Source organism: Oncorhynchus nerka, linkage group LG16, assembly GCF_034236695.1.
Source record: "Oncorhynchus nerka isolate Pitt River linkage group LG16, Oner_Uvic_2.0, whole genome shotgun sequence".
Taxonomy (NCBI): Eukaryota; Metazoa; Chordata; class Actinopteri; order Salmoniformes; family Salmonidae; genus Oncorhynchus; species Oncorhynchus nerka.
The window spans coordinates 30,764,677-30,781,416 of NC_088411.1; the positions used below are offsets into that span (position 1 = coordinate 30,764,677).

Sequence of the window (16,740 nt, forward strand, 5' to 3'; positions counted from 1 at the left end):
GGCCAGACACTCAACCATGGGGAACATCCAAATGTCCTTTAGAGTTTGAAGTGGGGGCGAAACATCACGCGATGATGATCACCCCTAACTCATACCAGTATACCGGGGGGGGGGGTGATACAAGAGCTTCTACCCTTATGACTCTCACAGCAACATTTGTGGTGCAAAGCGAACAGAACCGCAAAGATATAAGCTACTCTAAACTTAATTATTATCTGGCAGCATGATTAAGGCCAAAAAAACACAAGCATTGAACCATATGCATTATAAGCACAGATCTGTGCTCTTTTGTACCACAAAGATGTCATCCATCATGGCCGTTTAGAAACCGGTGACTTCAGAATGGGCTAGGCTACTCTAGTGGGTCAATCCAACAAATCATATGGGACTTGACAAAGGGGGAGGGGATACATAGTCCAGTTAGATGCAGTGTGACAGTGTCCAATATGAGAGAAATGTTAACATTGCTTTTTGGTTCATTTGTAGTTGATTTTATGTCAAACAAGCTGCGTGGGGGTGTCCAGTGTGCTTTTTGGTTTTCAACATGCAACATAGAAAAATTAAAACCAAAAAGAGTGCCTCAATAAAAGGATGAAAAACAAAAAAAACACAAAAGAGAAGCGTTGTCCTTACCACCTCTGAAACAATTTTATCATTACGTGTTTAGAGGAAGCACGAGGCCGTAGGGAACTGAATGTGAGAGGAGACAAAGGCATAAAAACACATTCAGATTCACACTATGAAAAGCCAATCCATTTCAATGAAATACATCCCAAAAAATTACACCTTTTTTTGTACTGCAGCAGCGCATCGCACATTTGATTTTAGATTTTTTTTTCACTGCTAGTTTTCTTTAAAAACAAAGAAGGGCCAAGCATCAGTAAACAAACAGTAGCAGCTTGCTTCCCTTGGTGAGAGAGCTGATGACTGTTATGTGCTAGCAAGGCTTTGTAGTGACAAACAATGTTCCCATAGACCCATACAAGAGCACCTCGCACTGCTTGCTGGGAGAAAAGGTGGGGGGGGTGGGGGGGGTTTCCACTAGATTCCACAGCCAAAACTTGCTATATAAGCCATTAAAACAAACATTTGCTTTTAAGTCTTAATTTAAGGTTAGGGTTAAGCACAAGGTTAGCAGTGTGGTTAAGTTGGGGATATGTTTAAAATAAAAACAAATCTAGAAGATAAAAATGGTAGAAATAGGCAGGGTTTACAACTTTGTGGCTGTGGAAGCTAGTGATGACCAGGGAAGGCAGCTCTAGGGCTATATGCCACCTGGGGGTAGGTACAGATTTTTCCACATTCAGAAATGAGCCCAGGCAACAACTGGGGGCAGGGACAACAGAACATATGTGCATGTAAGAAAGGATGCATCGGGGGAGGGGGTGCTGAACTGTATTAGGCAGTACCATAGCAATAGGCAGTACCTATACAGCACCAACAGATACCAACATATTATAGCAATGTTTTTCACAATAAACCCATTTATAACACCACTAGAGATTCAGGGGTGAGGTCCATTTAAAAATAAAAGGTAATATCGATGAGTCTACATCATTGTGCGAAGCGGGGCACCACCACCTTCCTGCTTTTAGAATCTTCCAAGCATGCCTCAAGGAAGGGCTCAAAATGGGAAGAACCAATAGTGGCAGTCTTGGATGACTTTTGGATGTCATTGTATTGATGACTCTAATCGGGAAGTCACCCCGCAGTGTATGATGATGTCATAACACAGACTTTAACAAAGGTTTTACAGCTAAGTAGGTTGGTTTCAATGTGTCAATATGCAGAGTTATTTTTTATTTTCAAAGACCGTTTTAACCGTGCTGGTAAAAGAGAAGAGGGGCGTACTTGGGGAACCAGTTTAGTCCCAGGTGTTCAGTCTTTGAGTAGAGGATCCTGTCTTGCAGCTCATACAGGGGTCTCCAAGGCAACTCAAGATCCTCCCGCGACAGCAGCTCTCTTTTCCTGTCAGAAATAATAGTAGGTGGGGTTAAAACATGTAAAAGTACTTCATTTAAACCGTCTCTGTTGCCTCAGAGCTTCACACAATTAGGTGAGGACAGGCCTCAATTTACAGAGAGTATTTCAACTCACGACACTTGAACTTCTCACACAATGAGGAAAACAGTAGACCCGCCAGTCACTGACAAACAAATAAATAGTCTGTTTAGAGTCCTATAATGTGACATTGATTGATGAGGATGGCAAAGACCTCGCATCATACTGGTCTGAAGCTTGTTGATGGGGTTTTGTGTGTTGATTACTTTAGGAGTTTGAGTGTGCGAGGCCCTCCATGAGCGAGCGAAGCCCATCACTGTGTGTGTAGCAGTAGCCCATGCTAACTTGAAGATGATGAGGCGGGCCAGACCTCGCATCATGCCGATCTCCAGCATGTCAATGTGTGTGTTTGCATGCGTGACCGTGTGTTTAGCCCATGGGTCTTACTTAAGGAGGTTGATGAGCAGCCGGGCTAGTCCTTGCATCATACTGATCTCCAGCTTGTCGATGGTGATCAGCTCGTACAGCAGCTGGATGAACAGCACATGGTCCTCCTTGCTGAACTTCCTGCCGTACAGCCGCATGTACCTACAAGAGAAGAAAAGCTTTAGGCTACAGCCACAAAGACGCAAGAATGCGGATTAAATCACATTCATTCAACAACTGTCGGTTTTTACTAGTCAAAAGTTCAATTCAACGCAACTATTCTCGGACGAACTGAATATCCAAAAAGGACTAAAGCCTAGTGTGTTTGACAGACTATCAACTCTGTTTACCAACATCTGTCAAAAGAGGACTCCCACTGGAAAAATAAGGAATTTCCAGACACAAAATGTGTGGTCCCAGCCATAGGGCTAGGCCTATAGCTAGCCTGAACATCCACAGTTCAAAGTGAGCTGGCCAGGGAATAATAAATGCTTGACTTCTTGTATTGCGCAGAATGGACAGAAAAGGAGCTTTGGGCTATCCCTATATATAAAGTTAAATATAATATAAAGTTGCTGCTGCACAATAAATATGTGCAAACGCCACAGAGACTCATGATCCTGATCAACAAAAACAGCTTTATGGGTATAGCCTAGTATAGAGCAGGTGAATAAGAAATGTAGTACGAGGGTTTTTCTTTATTTTTTACTCTTTTCTACATTGTAGAATAATAGTGAATACATCAAAACTATGAAACAACACATATGGAATCAGGTAGTAACCAAAAAAGTATTAAATAAAAATATATTTTTAGATTCTTCAAAGTAGCCTCCCTTTGCATTGATGACACTCTTGGCACCCTCTCAACCATGTTCATGAGTGATGATTTTCCAACAGACGTGGAGTTCCCACATATGGGAACTGCTTTTCCTTCACTCTGCGGTCCGACTCATCCCAAACCATCTCAACTGGATTAAGGTCGGGTGATTGTGGAGGCCAGGTCATCTGATGCAGCACTCCATCACTCGCCCTTACAAAGCCTGGAGGTGTGTATTGGGTCATTGTCCTGTTGAAAAACAAATTATAGTCCCATTAAGCGCAAACCAGATAGGATGACGTATCGCTGCAGAATGCTGTGGTAGCCATGCTGTTTAAATGTGCCTTGAATTCTAAATAAATCACAGACAGCGTCACCAGCAAAGCACCCCGACACCATCTCCTCCATGCTTCATGGTGGGAATCACACATGCAGAGATCATTTGTTCACCTACTCTGTCTCACAAAGACACAGCGGTTGGAACCAAAAATCTCAAATTTGGACTCATCAACCCAAAGGACAGATTTCCACCGGTCTAATGTCCATTGCTCGTGTTTCTTGGCCCAAGCAAGTCTTCTTATTGGCGTCCTTTAGTAGTGATTTTTTTGCAGCAATTCGACCACGAAGGCCTGATTCACGCAGTCTCCTCTGAACAGTTGAAGTTGAGATGTGTCTGTTACTTGAGCTCTGGGAAACATATATTTGGGCTGCAATTGAGGCTGGTAACTCTAATGAACTTGTCCTCTGCAGCAGAGGTAACTCTGGGGTCTGGCGGTCCTCATGAGAGCCAGTTTCATCATAGCGCTTGATTGGTTTTGCAAAGTTCTTGAAATTTTCCAGATTAAGACATGAATGTCAGTCAAAGTAATGATGTACTGTCGTTTCTCTTTGCTTATTTGAGCTGTTATTGCCATAATATGGACTTGGTCTTTTACCAAACAGCCCTATCTTCTGTATACCACCCCTACCTTGTCAAAAAACAACTGATTGGCTCAAACACATTGGGGAAAGAAATACCACAAATTAACTTAAGGCACACCTGTTAATTGAAAAGCATTCCAGGTGACTACCTCCTGAAGCTGGTTGAGAGAATGCCAAGAGTGTGCAAAGTTGTCAAGTCAAAGTGTGGCTACTTTGAAGAAACTCAAATATATTTGGATTTGCTTAACACTTTTTTGGTTACTACATAATTCCATATGGTGTTATTTCATAGTTGTGCATCTTCACTATTATATAGTAAAATAGTAAAAATAAATAACCCTTGAATGAGTAGGTGTCCAAACCTTTGACTGGTACTGTATGAGTAAAGCAAATCGGGAAGGAGAAGATGCTAGGCCTTTAGCTAGATTCCATTTCAAGGAAAGCAACTCCCACACACAAAGCTTGCAAAGTAACAATATTGTATTAAACCTAGGCCTAAATTGCCTAGGTCCCAGTGACTCAGTCATAGCCTGGTCGGACATATGCATTGACATATGCATTGGCATGTAGGCTTAGTCCCAAATGGCACCATATTCTCTACACAACACAGACAGAGTAACCTGATGTAAATGCTACAACATTAACAAGGTGTGAAGACACCGTCTAAGTGCAGCTATTTCCATAAATCAGGATGGAGCCTATACATTTGGAACAGGTCTCTTCTGGTTTGGGGAGCTCTGACAAATGCCTTACATTCAGAAGTTCTGAAATGGTTCACACAAAACTGTGCATCGATCTTTGTCAATTGTATAGGCTATTCTATACTGAAGGTATAAGTCTGGGGCACGTTCAGCAATAGGAAAGGTGGATACCTAGTCAGTTGCACAACAATACATTCAACTGAAATGTGTCCTCCACATTTAAGCCAACCCCTCTGAATCAGAGAGGTGCGGAGGGCTGCCTTTATCGACATCCACGTCTTCGGCGTCCAGGGAACAGTGGGTTAACTGCCTTGCTCAGGGGCAGAAGGACAGATTTCCACCTGGTCAGCTCTGGGATTTGATCTAGCAACATTCGGGTGACTGGCCCAACACTAACCACTAGGCTACCTGCCGCCATACCCAACATTCATATAGAAATATAGTACGCAGAACAAACATGCATATCTGACATGCAGAATAAGGAATCAAATCAAATGCATTTGTCACATGCACCAAATACACCGTAGACCTTACTGTGAAATGCTTACTTACAAGCCCCTAGCCAACAATGCAGTTCAAGAAATAGAGTTAAGAAAATGTTTACTAAATAATTAAAAAAGTAACAAAGAAAATTACAACAATAATGAGGCTATACACAGAGGGTACCAATACCGAATCAATGTGCAGGGATACAGGTTAGTCGTGGTAATTTGTACATGTACACTACTGTTCAAGAGTTTTGGGGTTTGAAAGGAAAGAAAATAACATAAAATTGAGCAGAAACAGTGTAGACATTGTTAATGTTGTAAATGTCTATTGTAGCTGGAAACGGCAGATTTTTAATGGAATATCTACATAGGCATACAGAGGCACATGTTAGCTAATCTATCATTAGAAAAGCCTTTTGCAATGATGTTATAACAGCTGAAAACTGGCCCTCTTTAGACTAGTTGAATATATGGAGAATCAGCATTTGTGGGTTAGAGTACAGACTCAAAATGGCCAGGAAGAACTTTCTTCTGAAACACAGTCTATTCTTGTTGTGAGAAATGAAGGCTATTCCATGCGAGAAATTGCCAAGAAACTGAAGATCTCGTATAATGCTGTGTACTACTCCCTTCAAAGCAAAATGTCTAACTAGAAAAGAAACAGGAGTGGTGCACAACTGAGCAAGACAACAAGTACATTAGAGTATAGTTTGAGAAAGATGCCTCAAGTCCTTAAATGCAGCTTCATTAAATAGTACCCGCAACACACCAGTATCAATGTCAACAGTGAAGAGGGGTAAAGTGAATATGCATAGATAATAGACAGCAAGTAGCAGCAGTGTAAAAACAAAGGGGGGTGGGGGACAATGTAAATAGTTAGGGGCACAATTTTACATATATTTTTATGGCTCAAGGGTGTAGAAGCTGTCAAGGAGCCTTCTGGACCTAGACTTGGCGCTCCAGTACAGCTTGCCATGGGGTAGCAGATAGAAAGGTCTATGACTTGGGTGGCTGGAGGTTGACAATTTGTTGGGCCTTCCTCTGACACCGCCTAGTATAAAGGTCTTGGATGGCAGGAAACTTGGCCCCAGTGATGTACTGGGTTGTACGCACTACCCTCTGGGGACCCAGTTTCAGTCTCCTGAGGGGGCAAAGGTCTCGTCATGCCCTCTTCACAACTGTCTTGTTGTGTTTGGACCATGATAGATTGTTGGTAATGTGGACACCAAGGAACTTGAAAAACTCTCGACCCGCTCCACTAAAACCCGGTCGATGTTAATGGGGGCCTGTTCGGCCCTCCTTTTCCTGTAGTCCACGATCAGCTCCTTTGTTTTGCTCACATTGAGGGAGAGGTTGTTGTCTAAGACATCATCCCTATAGGCGGTCTCATCGTTGTCGGTTATCAGGCCTACCACTGTTGTGTCATCAGCGAACTTAATGGTGGTGTTGGAGTTGTGCCTGGCCGTGCAATCATGAGTGAACAGGGAGTACAGGACGGGACTAAGCACACATCTGAGGGGCCCCAGTGTTGAGGATCAGCGTGACAGATGTGTTGTTGCATACCCTTACCACCTTGTGAACACTATGGTGTTGAACACTGCGCTGTAGTCAATGAACAGCATTCTCACACAGGTGTTCCTTTTGACCAGATGGGAAAGGGCAGTGCGGAGTGCAATTGCATCATCTGTGGATCTGTTGGAGCGGTATGCGAATTGGAATGGGTCTGGGGTGTCCGGGAAGATGCTGTTGATGTGAGCCATGACCAGCCTTTCAAAGCACTTCATGGATACCGACCTGAGTGCTACAGGGCTGTAATTATTTAGGCAGGTTACCTCCGCTTTCTTGGACACAGGGACAATGGTGCTCTGCTTGAAACATGTTGGTTACAGACATTACAGACTCGGTCAGGGAGAAGTTGAAAGTGTCAGTGAAGTCACTTACCAGTTGGTCAGCGCATGTTTTGAGTACACATCCTGGTAATCCGTCTGGCCCTGTTGCTTTGTGAATGTTGACCTGTTTATAAAGGTCTTGCTCACATCAGCTACGGAGAGCGTGATCACAGTCATCTGGAACAGCTGGTACTCTCATGCATGCTTCAGTGTTGCTCGCCTCAAAGCAAGCATAAAAAGGCATTTAGCGCAAGTGGTAGCGCATCCGATAACAGATATTTACCATTTTTGCGTCCTTTTAAGCATTCTGGTAGTTAGTTAACACACACGGAAGCAGCAGTCTAAGGCACTGCATCTCAGTGCAAGAGGTGTCACTACAGTCCCTGGTTCGAACCCAGGATGTATCCCATCCGACCGTGATACGGGAGTCCCATAGGGCGGCGCACAATTGGCCCAGCATTGCCAGGGTTTGGCCGGGGTAGGCAGTCATTGTAAATAAGAATTTGTTAACTGACTTGCCTAGTTAAAAAAAGGTAAAACACACACACACAAAAAGGTTGTCCCCATTACCAGTAAAACATAATCAAAACCTATTTCTTTCACTTACTGTGCTGTTTCGTTGTTCATTTGTTCAGTCATTTTATTCTCAACCAGGATTTCTATGGAACGCCGTTTGGATCTTTGCGTGTCAAATAAGAAAACAATGACCAGTTGATAACACTATTTTATGTGTCAAATAAGCTTGTTGACCAATCAGGACCTGAATATGGCTGCACGTCACAATTTAACACGTTCATTCATTTTTTACGTTGTTATTACACATTGATTACACTATCACTTGTATTTGTCACAACGATTAATCGTTACGTATGCTATGATGCTGGTAAAGTTGTCTCGCGCACCTACAGTGCTGGTCATAAAAAATAGCTATCTAGCTCATGGATGCAAACAATGTTCTTCCCCAAAAACATAGCAAAATGACATCTGTTTCAGTAGCTATATAGTTAGCTAGAGAAGAGTCTATGACTTGGGTGGCTGGAGACTGACAATTTTTAGAGCCTTCCTCTGACAGCACCTGGTACAGAGGTCCTGGATGGCAGGGAACTCCGCCACAGTGACGTACTCGGCCAAACTCTCTACTCTCAGTAACGACTTGCGATCGGATACCAAGCATTTCCCATACCAAGCTGTGATGCAGCTAGTAAAGATGCCATCAATTGAGCAGCCGTAGAACTTTGAGGATCCGAGGGCCCATTACAAATATTTTCAGCCTCCTGAGGGCAAGAGGTGTTGTCTGGCCCTCATCACGACTGTGTTGGCGTGTTTGGACTATTATAGGTCTTTAGTTATGTGGAAACTTGAAGCTCTCGACCTGCTCCACTACAGCCTCATCGATGTGAATGTTTCCTATAGTCCATGATCAGCTCCTGTGTCTTGCGGACGTTGAAGGAGAGGTTGTTGTCCTAGCGCCATACCGCCAGGTCCCTGACCTCCTCCCCGTCTTATAGTCTTCAGTGATCAGTCCTATGTTGCAGTCATTCGCAGCCACACAGTCAATGGTGAACAGAGATAACAGGAGGGGACTAAGCACACACCCCTGAGGAAACCCTGCGTTAAGGGTCATCGTGGCAGATGTGTTGTTGCCTCCCCTCACCACCTGGGGGCGGCCCAACAGGAAGTCCAGGACCCAGTTTCAGAGGGAGGCTTTTAATCCCAGTCATCACTAAGATATGGCGTTGAATGCTGAGCTGTACTCAATGAACAGCATTCTCACATAAGTGTTCATTTTGTCCAGGTGGGAAAGGGCAGTGTGGAGTGAAAAAAAGAGATTGCATCATCTGTGGGTATGTTGGGGCGGTGTGCGAATTAGAGTGGGTCCCCCAGTGTCTGCATTGATGGTGTTGATGTGAGCCATGACAAGCCTTTTAAAACATTTCATGGCTACAGATGTGAGAGCCATAGGATGATAGTCATTTAGGCAGATTACCTGGGTGTTCTTGGGAACAGGGACTATGGTGGTATGCTTGAAATAAGTAAATAAGTAGAAAATGTCAGTCAAGACACTGAGTACGTGTCCTGGTAATCTGTCTGGCCCTGCGAATGTTAACCTGTTTAACTTCTCTATGGTAGGTGGCAGCATTCGGAATTTTGGATGAAAAGCATGCCAAAATTAAACGGCCTGCTACTCGAGCCCAGAAGATATGATATGCATGGATTTGGATAGAAAAGTTTCCAAAACTGTTAAAATAGTGTCTGAGTGTAACAGAACTGATTTGGCAGGTGAAAACCTGAGAAAAATCCATTCAGGAAGTTTTTTTGTTTGTTGGTTTTGTAGTTTTCTATTCAATGCCATTACAGTATCCATTGACTTAGGACTCAAATTGCAGCTCCTATGCCTTCCACTAGATGTCAACAGTCTTTAGAAATTGTTTCAGGCTTGTATTCTGATAAGAGGGGGTGAGACCAGTCTGAATGAGTGGACCCTGACGTGTCACAGAGCTTTTTCATGCACAATCCCGAGAGAGTGCATTTCTTGTTTTCCTTTTATATTGATGACGGTATTGTCCGGTTGAAATATTATAGATCATTTAGGCTAAAAACAACCTGAGGATTGAATATAAACATCGTTTGACATGTTTCTATGAACTTTACAGAAACAATTTGGATTTGTCTGCTTGTTTTGACTGCGTTTGAGCCTGTGGATTACTGAAGAAAACACGAACAAAACTGAGGTTTTTGGATATAAAGAGACTATCAAACAAAACTAACATTTATTGAGTAAATTAATGTCTTCTGAGTGCAACCATATGAAGAGCAACGGTAAGGGATTCATTTTCTCTCTATTTCTGACTTGTGTAACTCTTCTACTTGGCTGGCTACTGTTGTAATGATTTGTCTACTGGGCTATGTTCTCAAATAATCGTAAGGTATGCTTTCGCCGTAAAGCATTTTTTAAATCTGACACCGTGGTTGGATTCACAAGAAGTTAATCTTCAAACCTAATGTAAAATATGTTTTGTTTCCTGAATTTTTATAATGACCATTTCTGTATTTGAATTTGGCGCTCTGCAATCTCACTGGATGTTGGCAAGGTGGAACGCTAGCATCCCACAAACCCTAGAGAGGTTAAAGGTCTTACATTGGATATGGAGAGAGTGATCGCACAGTACGGAAAAGCTGATGCTCTCATGAATGGTTCAGTGTTGCTTGCCTCGAAGCAAGATTAAAAAAAGGTATTTAACTCATCTGGTAGGCCCGCGTTTCCCTTTCTTATCTGTGATAGTTTGCAAGTCCTGCCATATCCGACGAGCATCAGATGCTTTATTCAGTACTTTGTTGAAACACCTTTGGCAGCGATTACAGCCTTGAGTCTTCTTGGGTATGACGCTACAAGCTTGGTACGCTTGTTTTTTGGAGAGTTTCTCCTATTCTTCTCTGCATATCCTCTCAAGCTCTGTCGGGTTGGATGGGAAAAGTCGTTGTACAGCTAATTTTCAGGTCTCGTCAGACATGTTCGATCAGGTTCATGTCCGGGCTCTGGCTGGGCCACTCAATGACATTCAAGGACTTGTCCTGAAGCCACTCCTGCGTTGTCTTGGCTGTGTACTTAGGGTCAGTGTCCTGTTGAAAGGTGAACCGTCACCCCAGTCTGAGGTCCTGAGCACTCTGGAGCAGGTTTTCATCAAGGATCTCTGTACTTTTCTCCATTCATCTATCCCTCGATCCAGATTAATCTCCCAGTCCATGCCGCTGAAAAACATCCCCACAGCATGATGCTGCCACCACCATTCTTCACCGTAGGGATGATGCCAGGTTTCCTCCAGACGTGATGCCTAGCATTCAGGCCAAAGCGTTCAATCTTGATTTCGTCAGACCAGAGAATCTTGTTTCTCAAGGTCTGAGGGTCTTTAGGTGCCTTTTGGCAAACTCCAAGCAGGCTGTCATGTGCCTTTTACTGAAGAGTGACTTCCGTCTGGCCCCTCTACCATAAAGGCCTGATTGGTGGAGTGCTGCAGAGATGGGAGAACATTCCAGAAGGACAACCATCTCCACAGAGGTACTCTGGAGTTCTGTCAGAGTGACCATCAGGTTCTTGGTCACCTCCCTGACCAAGGCCCTTCTCCCCAAACTGCTCAGTTTGGCCAGGTGGCCAGCTCGAGAAAGAGTCTTGGTGGTTCCAGACTTCTTCCATTTAAGAATGATTGAGGCCACTGTGTTCCTGGGGACCGTCAGTGCTGCAGAAATGTTTTGGTACACTTTCTCAGATCTGTGCTGACACAATCCTGTCTCGGAGCTCTAAGGACAATTCCTTTGACCTCATGGCTTGGTTTTTGCTCTGACATGCACTCTCATCTATGGGACCTTATATAGACAGGTATGTGCCTTTCCAAATCATGTCCAATCATTTGAATTTACCACAGGTGGACTCCAATCAAGTTGTGGAAACAGGATGCACCCAAGCTCAATTTCAAGCGTCTTGGGCTCCGGTCCAAACACTTAAGAAGTGTCCCCTCAACCCTCAAATTAAGTGGACACTTCTGATGACGTATCATGACGTCTGACAAGTATACACTTGCAGGGCGAGGGAAGGAGGAATGATTTTTAAATTAACCACCCTTGGCTGGAAATTCATTACTTGTTCATCCCGCGATGATCGTGTTTTCAGCCACAGGTAGCTTGTGGGTGCTTTATATGCGCTTCAGTCAATTATGAATGCATGTCTGCTTATATTAAATATATTATTAATATGCCTACTGTATGATAGCTAGCAAATTAATTCGCTAACTAACGTTAGCCTGCCTAGCTGGAAATTCTTGAAGGAAAATGTTATTTCCACAATTTCCTAAAGATAAAAAGTAAAATGTTTTTGTTTGGTTGTTTTGGTTGTTTTGTTCGGTTGTGTCGTCATGTGCATTAGTAGCACAATTTCTAACTTATTGCATTTGTTTTTACTTACACTTGAATGTTCATTTCTCCATTGATGTTGTTAAGTTTTCACTGACTTTTCTTAGCGGATGTACAATTGTCGCAAAATGGATTATGGGAAGTTTCAGGCCCGAGTGAACACAATTGTACACTCGCAACACCGACCAAAAACGAGGGCTGAGGGGCTTACGTTGTAAACTTCCTTAGCTTGGCTAAGAATTTGGACCGCCTTCCAAGATGGCGACGGGGATTCCCCCAAGGGCATAAAGCGAGGGTAAGTGAACGAGGGTGTGTCTAATGCGTTTGGACCGCAACCATAGCAAGGGTCTGAACACTTATGTAAATAAGGTATTTTTTTTATTTTGTATAAACTTGCAAAAAAATCTAAACTTGTTTTCGCTTTGTCATTAAGAGGTAGTGTGTAGATTAGCAAGATATTATATATGTATATATTTTTATTCAATTTTAGAATAAGGCCGTAAACTTTCAAATGCACTGTATGTGTGTCACCAAATACCTCAGAAAACCACACAGAATTTAAGTGTGACTGCATGTCATTAAAGGACTGGCAGTGATAAAGGCTATATGTGAACAGTGAGTGTGAAAGCAAACATTGAACAATTAGTGAGCCCTGAGCTAGGGACTACGGTAATTTGGGAAGCCTACTTGTGTTGTGTCGTTATGACCAGTAGCTGAATGCCATGTGACAGCAAACCTGAACTCCCAACTGGAAAATAATATTAATTATATTTAGGAATGTTTGGGGAAATTAAGAAAAGCTTGTTTCACTTTCTGAGATTGTTTGGTTTTGTAGTCTCTAAATCAATACAGCTAGCTAAATCATGGGACTCTGATGGAAAACCATCAACACATATATACAATCTAATGGGACGACTCAAGAAACCTATTTATTTAAACCAAGGCTATTGTGATCACTTGCTAAGACTTCACGTGCTTCTGATACAGTCAGTGACTATGCCTGCCTGGCCAATTTAGCCAGCCTAAGTGAAGGCATGGTTTGTTAAAAGGGATTTGGGCAATAGGGTCATGTCAGTGACATTGGGCAAAATCGTTTTGCATAGCCCGGTGTCCCGGGTGAGTGGACATTTCACTTTGGACCAATGAAATAGTCTCAATTGAGTAAACCCCGCCTAGCCGAGCAATGTAAAACAAACTCGCTCAGTGTCTCAAGTAGCTAACTAGCTGGGCCATTAGGGAACATGGCAACTGATGTTAGAAATATAAAGTAATGACTCTGTGGCAAGTTACCGGTAGTACAATCAACTAGTTAAGACAACAAGTATGTTTACAAACAAGATGCTTAGGGAGTATTAGCCAAGTTAGTTAGCAAGCGTCATATTCTAATGACACAGCAATTGGTAGCATGGCGTTGCTTTATGGCCACTGCTAACGTGAATCATATCGTGATGTATGACATAGCATTAGTTATGTTGCTTGCTATCTCGGGCTTGACATTTTAATGTGTACTCTCTGCTACATGGCTATGTTAGCATTCTTACACGTTTGAGCACAAAACACATCTAGCTAGCTACCTCAAGTAAGAGCTTGTTTCTTGGCCTGGCTAATCCTGCTAGCTAGCTAAATCCACAACCGCCCGCCCAGTCAGTGATGCCAACACCGATCAAACAGTTAGCTAGCTACCGGTGGGCAGCCCACTCGCCCCAAAGTAAAACGAGCCTTAGCTAGCTATTGGCAGCTTCTAAACACTATTTGGCAAATTTATTATGTAGCTAGCGGCCCAAATGAACTTAGAGTAGATGAATGATTAACTTTGTGCTTCTACATCTGCATTGCTTTGTTTGGGGTTTTAGGCTGGCACTGACATCTGCTGATGCAAAATGGACTTTATAAATACATTTGATTGATTAACTAGTTATCTACAGTAGCTATCTAGAAAGCCAGACAACTGAACTGGGTTAGCTAACGTTAGCACTTACGTGGAAAGTTTCCTTGTCCAAAACAAGACACCCGGCCATATCTCTCGAAGCTGGACAGCCCGGCCCAAGTTTCCTTTGATTTTACCCAAAAGGTCATTGGATTCCTCGTCTAATATATCCGCGTATGGAAGAAGTTTGTTGTAGACGATGTCTTTTTGAGGGACAAATCCTAATTTCTCCGACACGTCTTCTTTCATATTACAATTTCCCAAATGTTGGTTGTGTTCTCTTCGTTGCTTGACAAGATAATGTAGTTCACTACCGTTGGCTCGTAGTATATCAGCTAGCTTTGGATGATCAGTTTGTATCCTTCTGTGTAACTTCGTGGTAACGTTAGCTTGCTAGCTATAACATCTTAATGTTTCCTTTGTAACACCATGCTAGCTAAATATCACACTTGGGCATTGATATGGCTACACAAAAATGTAAATATCCGATATGCTTTCTTGAAAGAGTGCGTTAGCACTTAAAATGGGTTCCTTCTCATTTAGCTAGCTACTTATATCCATCTGACTACTTTCAACGTTTCTAAACCAGACACCCATCCCACGCAATCGGCTCCTCCCCTACAGTCATTTTCGCAAGATACAATAATTAGATGTTTCTTCTTCTTCTTCTTCTTTGGGATTGGGTTGGCGGATCGTAAGGTGCATACACCGCCACTTACTGTACTGGAATGTGAGTCCATTCACCGTCAACCTACATTCAATTATTTGTGATACGTCGCCATTTAAAAAAACAATCTCAAGCAAAGTCGATGAAACCAATTTTTTTCTTCTTCTATGGGTTTAATGGCGAACTACACATTGACAAAAAACGAAAACTTCCTTAATCTCCATATCTCCCTTATCAGGTTCTATGACCAAGGTCCTAGGCTAGGAATGGTACGACTTGTGACAAAACTATGCAACTCCTCCACTGAGCAGTGGCGGTTCTAGACCATTTCAAACTGGGGCCAGTTGTACTGTTAATAAGAGGGGCCAGTTACATTAGACGTTATTGTTGTCATATCGTTTTCTTCACTGCATTGCAGGCATTAGCAGGCAAAATACCATGTTCATAATCATTCAACAATTTATTTGCATTTTCTGTCTAATAACGGATATAAAAAAAGAACGATAGCAAAATTGAGTTATGTAAAAATTATGTCATACTCCACATTTAGGGGGGCCACAAGGGGGTCCAAAATTGTTGTCACAGGGGCACTGCTGCCTTTGTTTAAATTTAATTTATTTAGTAAATATTTTATGAACTATATTTTCATAAAACTGCATTGTTGGTTAAGGGCTTGTAAAGTAAGCATTTCATGTTAAGGTTGTACCTGTTGTATTAGGCGCGTGTGACAAATACAATTTGATTGGATGACTTGAAATGTCACGTCAACTGTTTGTATTCAAGGGAGAGAGATGCATAGCCATCTCGAGACAACTCCGATATAAACACTTTTTTTTCTCAAAGTTCCCGGGATGTTACGTGTCCTACTTATATCAGTACACTAATAACACCTTAAACATTACAAAACGTACAAAAATTTGATCAAATAAACCTCCCGTAGCAAAAAAACAACAATTTGTTTGTTGACCAGATTCGGAACACTCATGGACTTCCATACAAAAAGTAATTGCTTGTTGCCGAAACAACGAAAAATCGCCACCTGCTGGAGGGAGACAGATTTTCTGCCGAGTTGGGCCTCTCTTCCTCTCTGCTACGACCAAAGACAGTATAGTATGAAGATAGGCTAAAACTGCTTCTGCAATAGAAATCCCAGATCACACTTGTTGGCGAGCTAAACTCATGCGTAGAAACACGCCATCGGTTCTAATAGTCGTCTAGTGCCGAACTCCTTCGAGTGTTTTAGACACAACTTAGTGTGTCAGTTTGTCACATTCACGAGGTAAACATAATAACATGTTCAACTACTGACGACATTGGCTCGAATCTAGGTTGTGCATTTAGATTTCGAGAAAAAACAAAGGAATCATTTTTCACTTCCCCCAATGACTTCTCAAACCCCAGTCAGCCTTGTCTGTTTTGCAAGCAATCCCGAAAGTCTCGCAATGTTGCCTCTCTGGGTTTAGAAACTCTGCTACAACTCCCATAACTACGGAAGTGCAGAGAGGACAAATTAATACAAATCCATCCTCATGTCGAGATCACAACTTATTTATATCATGATCACAACATAACAAAAGTTGTTTTGTCGAGATCACGAGATAAATTCTATAAATACGAGCGGTCGTGTTGATACAGCGCTGTCGACTTTCACGCACTGGCCTTGAGACATGCATTTGACCTTCTTCTCACGTTCAGACGCAACAAGCCAGGGCCAAACATTTTTTCACAACCTATATTGTGATAATATCTTTGTTTTCTCTATAACCCATTAAAATGCATTCTAACGTTTACAGACAGTTCCAAAGTACAAATGTCACACAGTGGCAGAATAAATTAAAGTCCACAAATAAAATATTGCATGCAACAAACAGTTACATGACCTACACAGCATGGTCAAATGCAAGTTTGAAGTTAGTTGGCAAAGCTAATTTCACCATTGGTTTGCTCAAGTTATAATAACATCCTTACTAAAATGTTTTCCAAAGCAGCACGATTAAA

The 16,740-nt window shown here is 42.4% G+C and overlaps 1 protein-coding gene across 1 annotated transcript in view; it reads right to left on the reverse strand.

The window, feature by feature from the left end:
• Positions 1-14,672, reverse strand: part of LOC115120905 (proteasome activator complex subunit 4A) — a 70,072-nt gene extending 55,400 nt beyond the window's left edge. Inside the window, 4 exon segments of the mRNA XM_065002584.1 lie at positions 634-690; positions 1,852-1,968; positions 2,449-2,589; positions 14,128-14,672. Coding sequence (XP_064858656.1) covers positions 634-690; positions 1,852-1,968; positions 2,449-2,589; positions 14,128-14,324 — 512 coding nt within the window. The 5' untranslated portion in view covers positions 14,325-14,672.
• Positions 14,673-16,740: the final 2,068 nt, after the last annotated feature.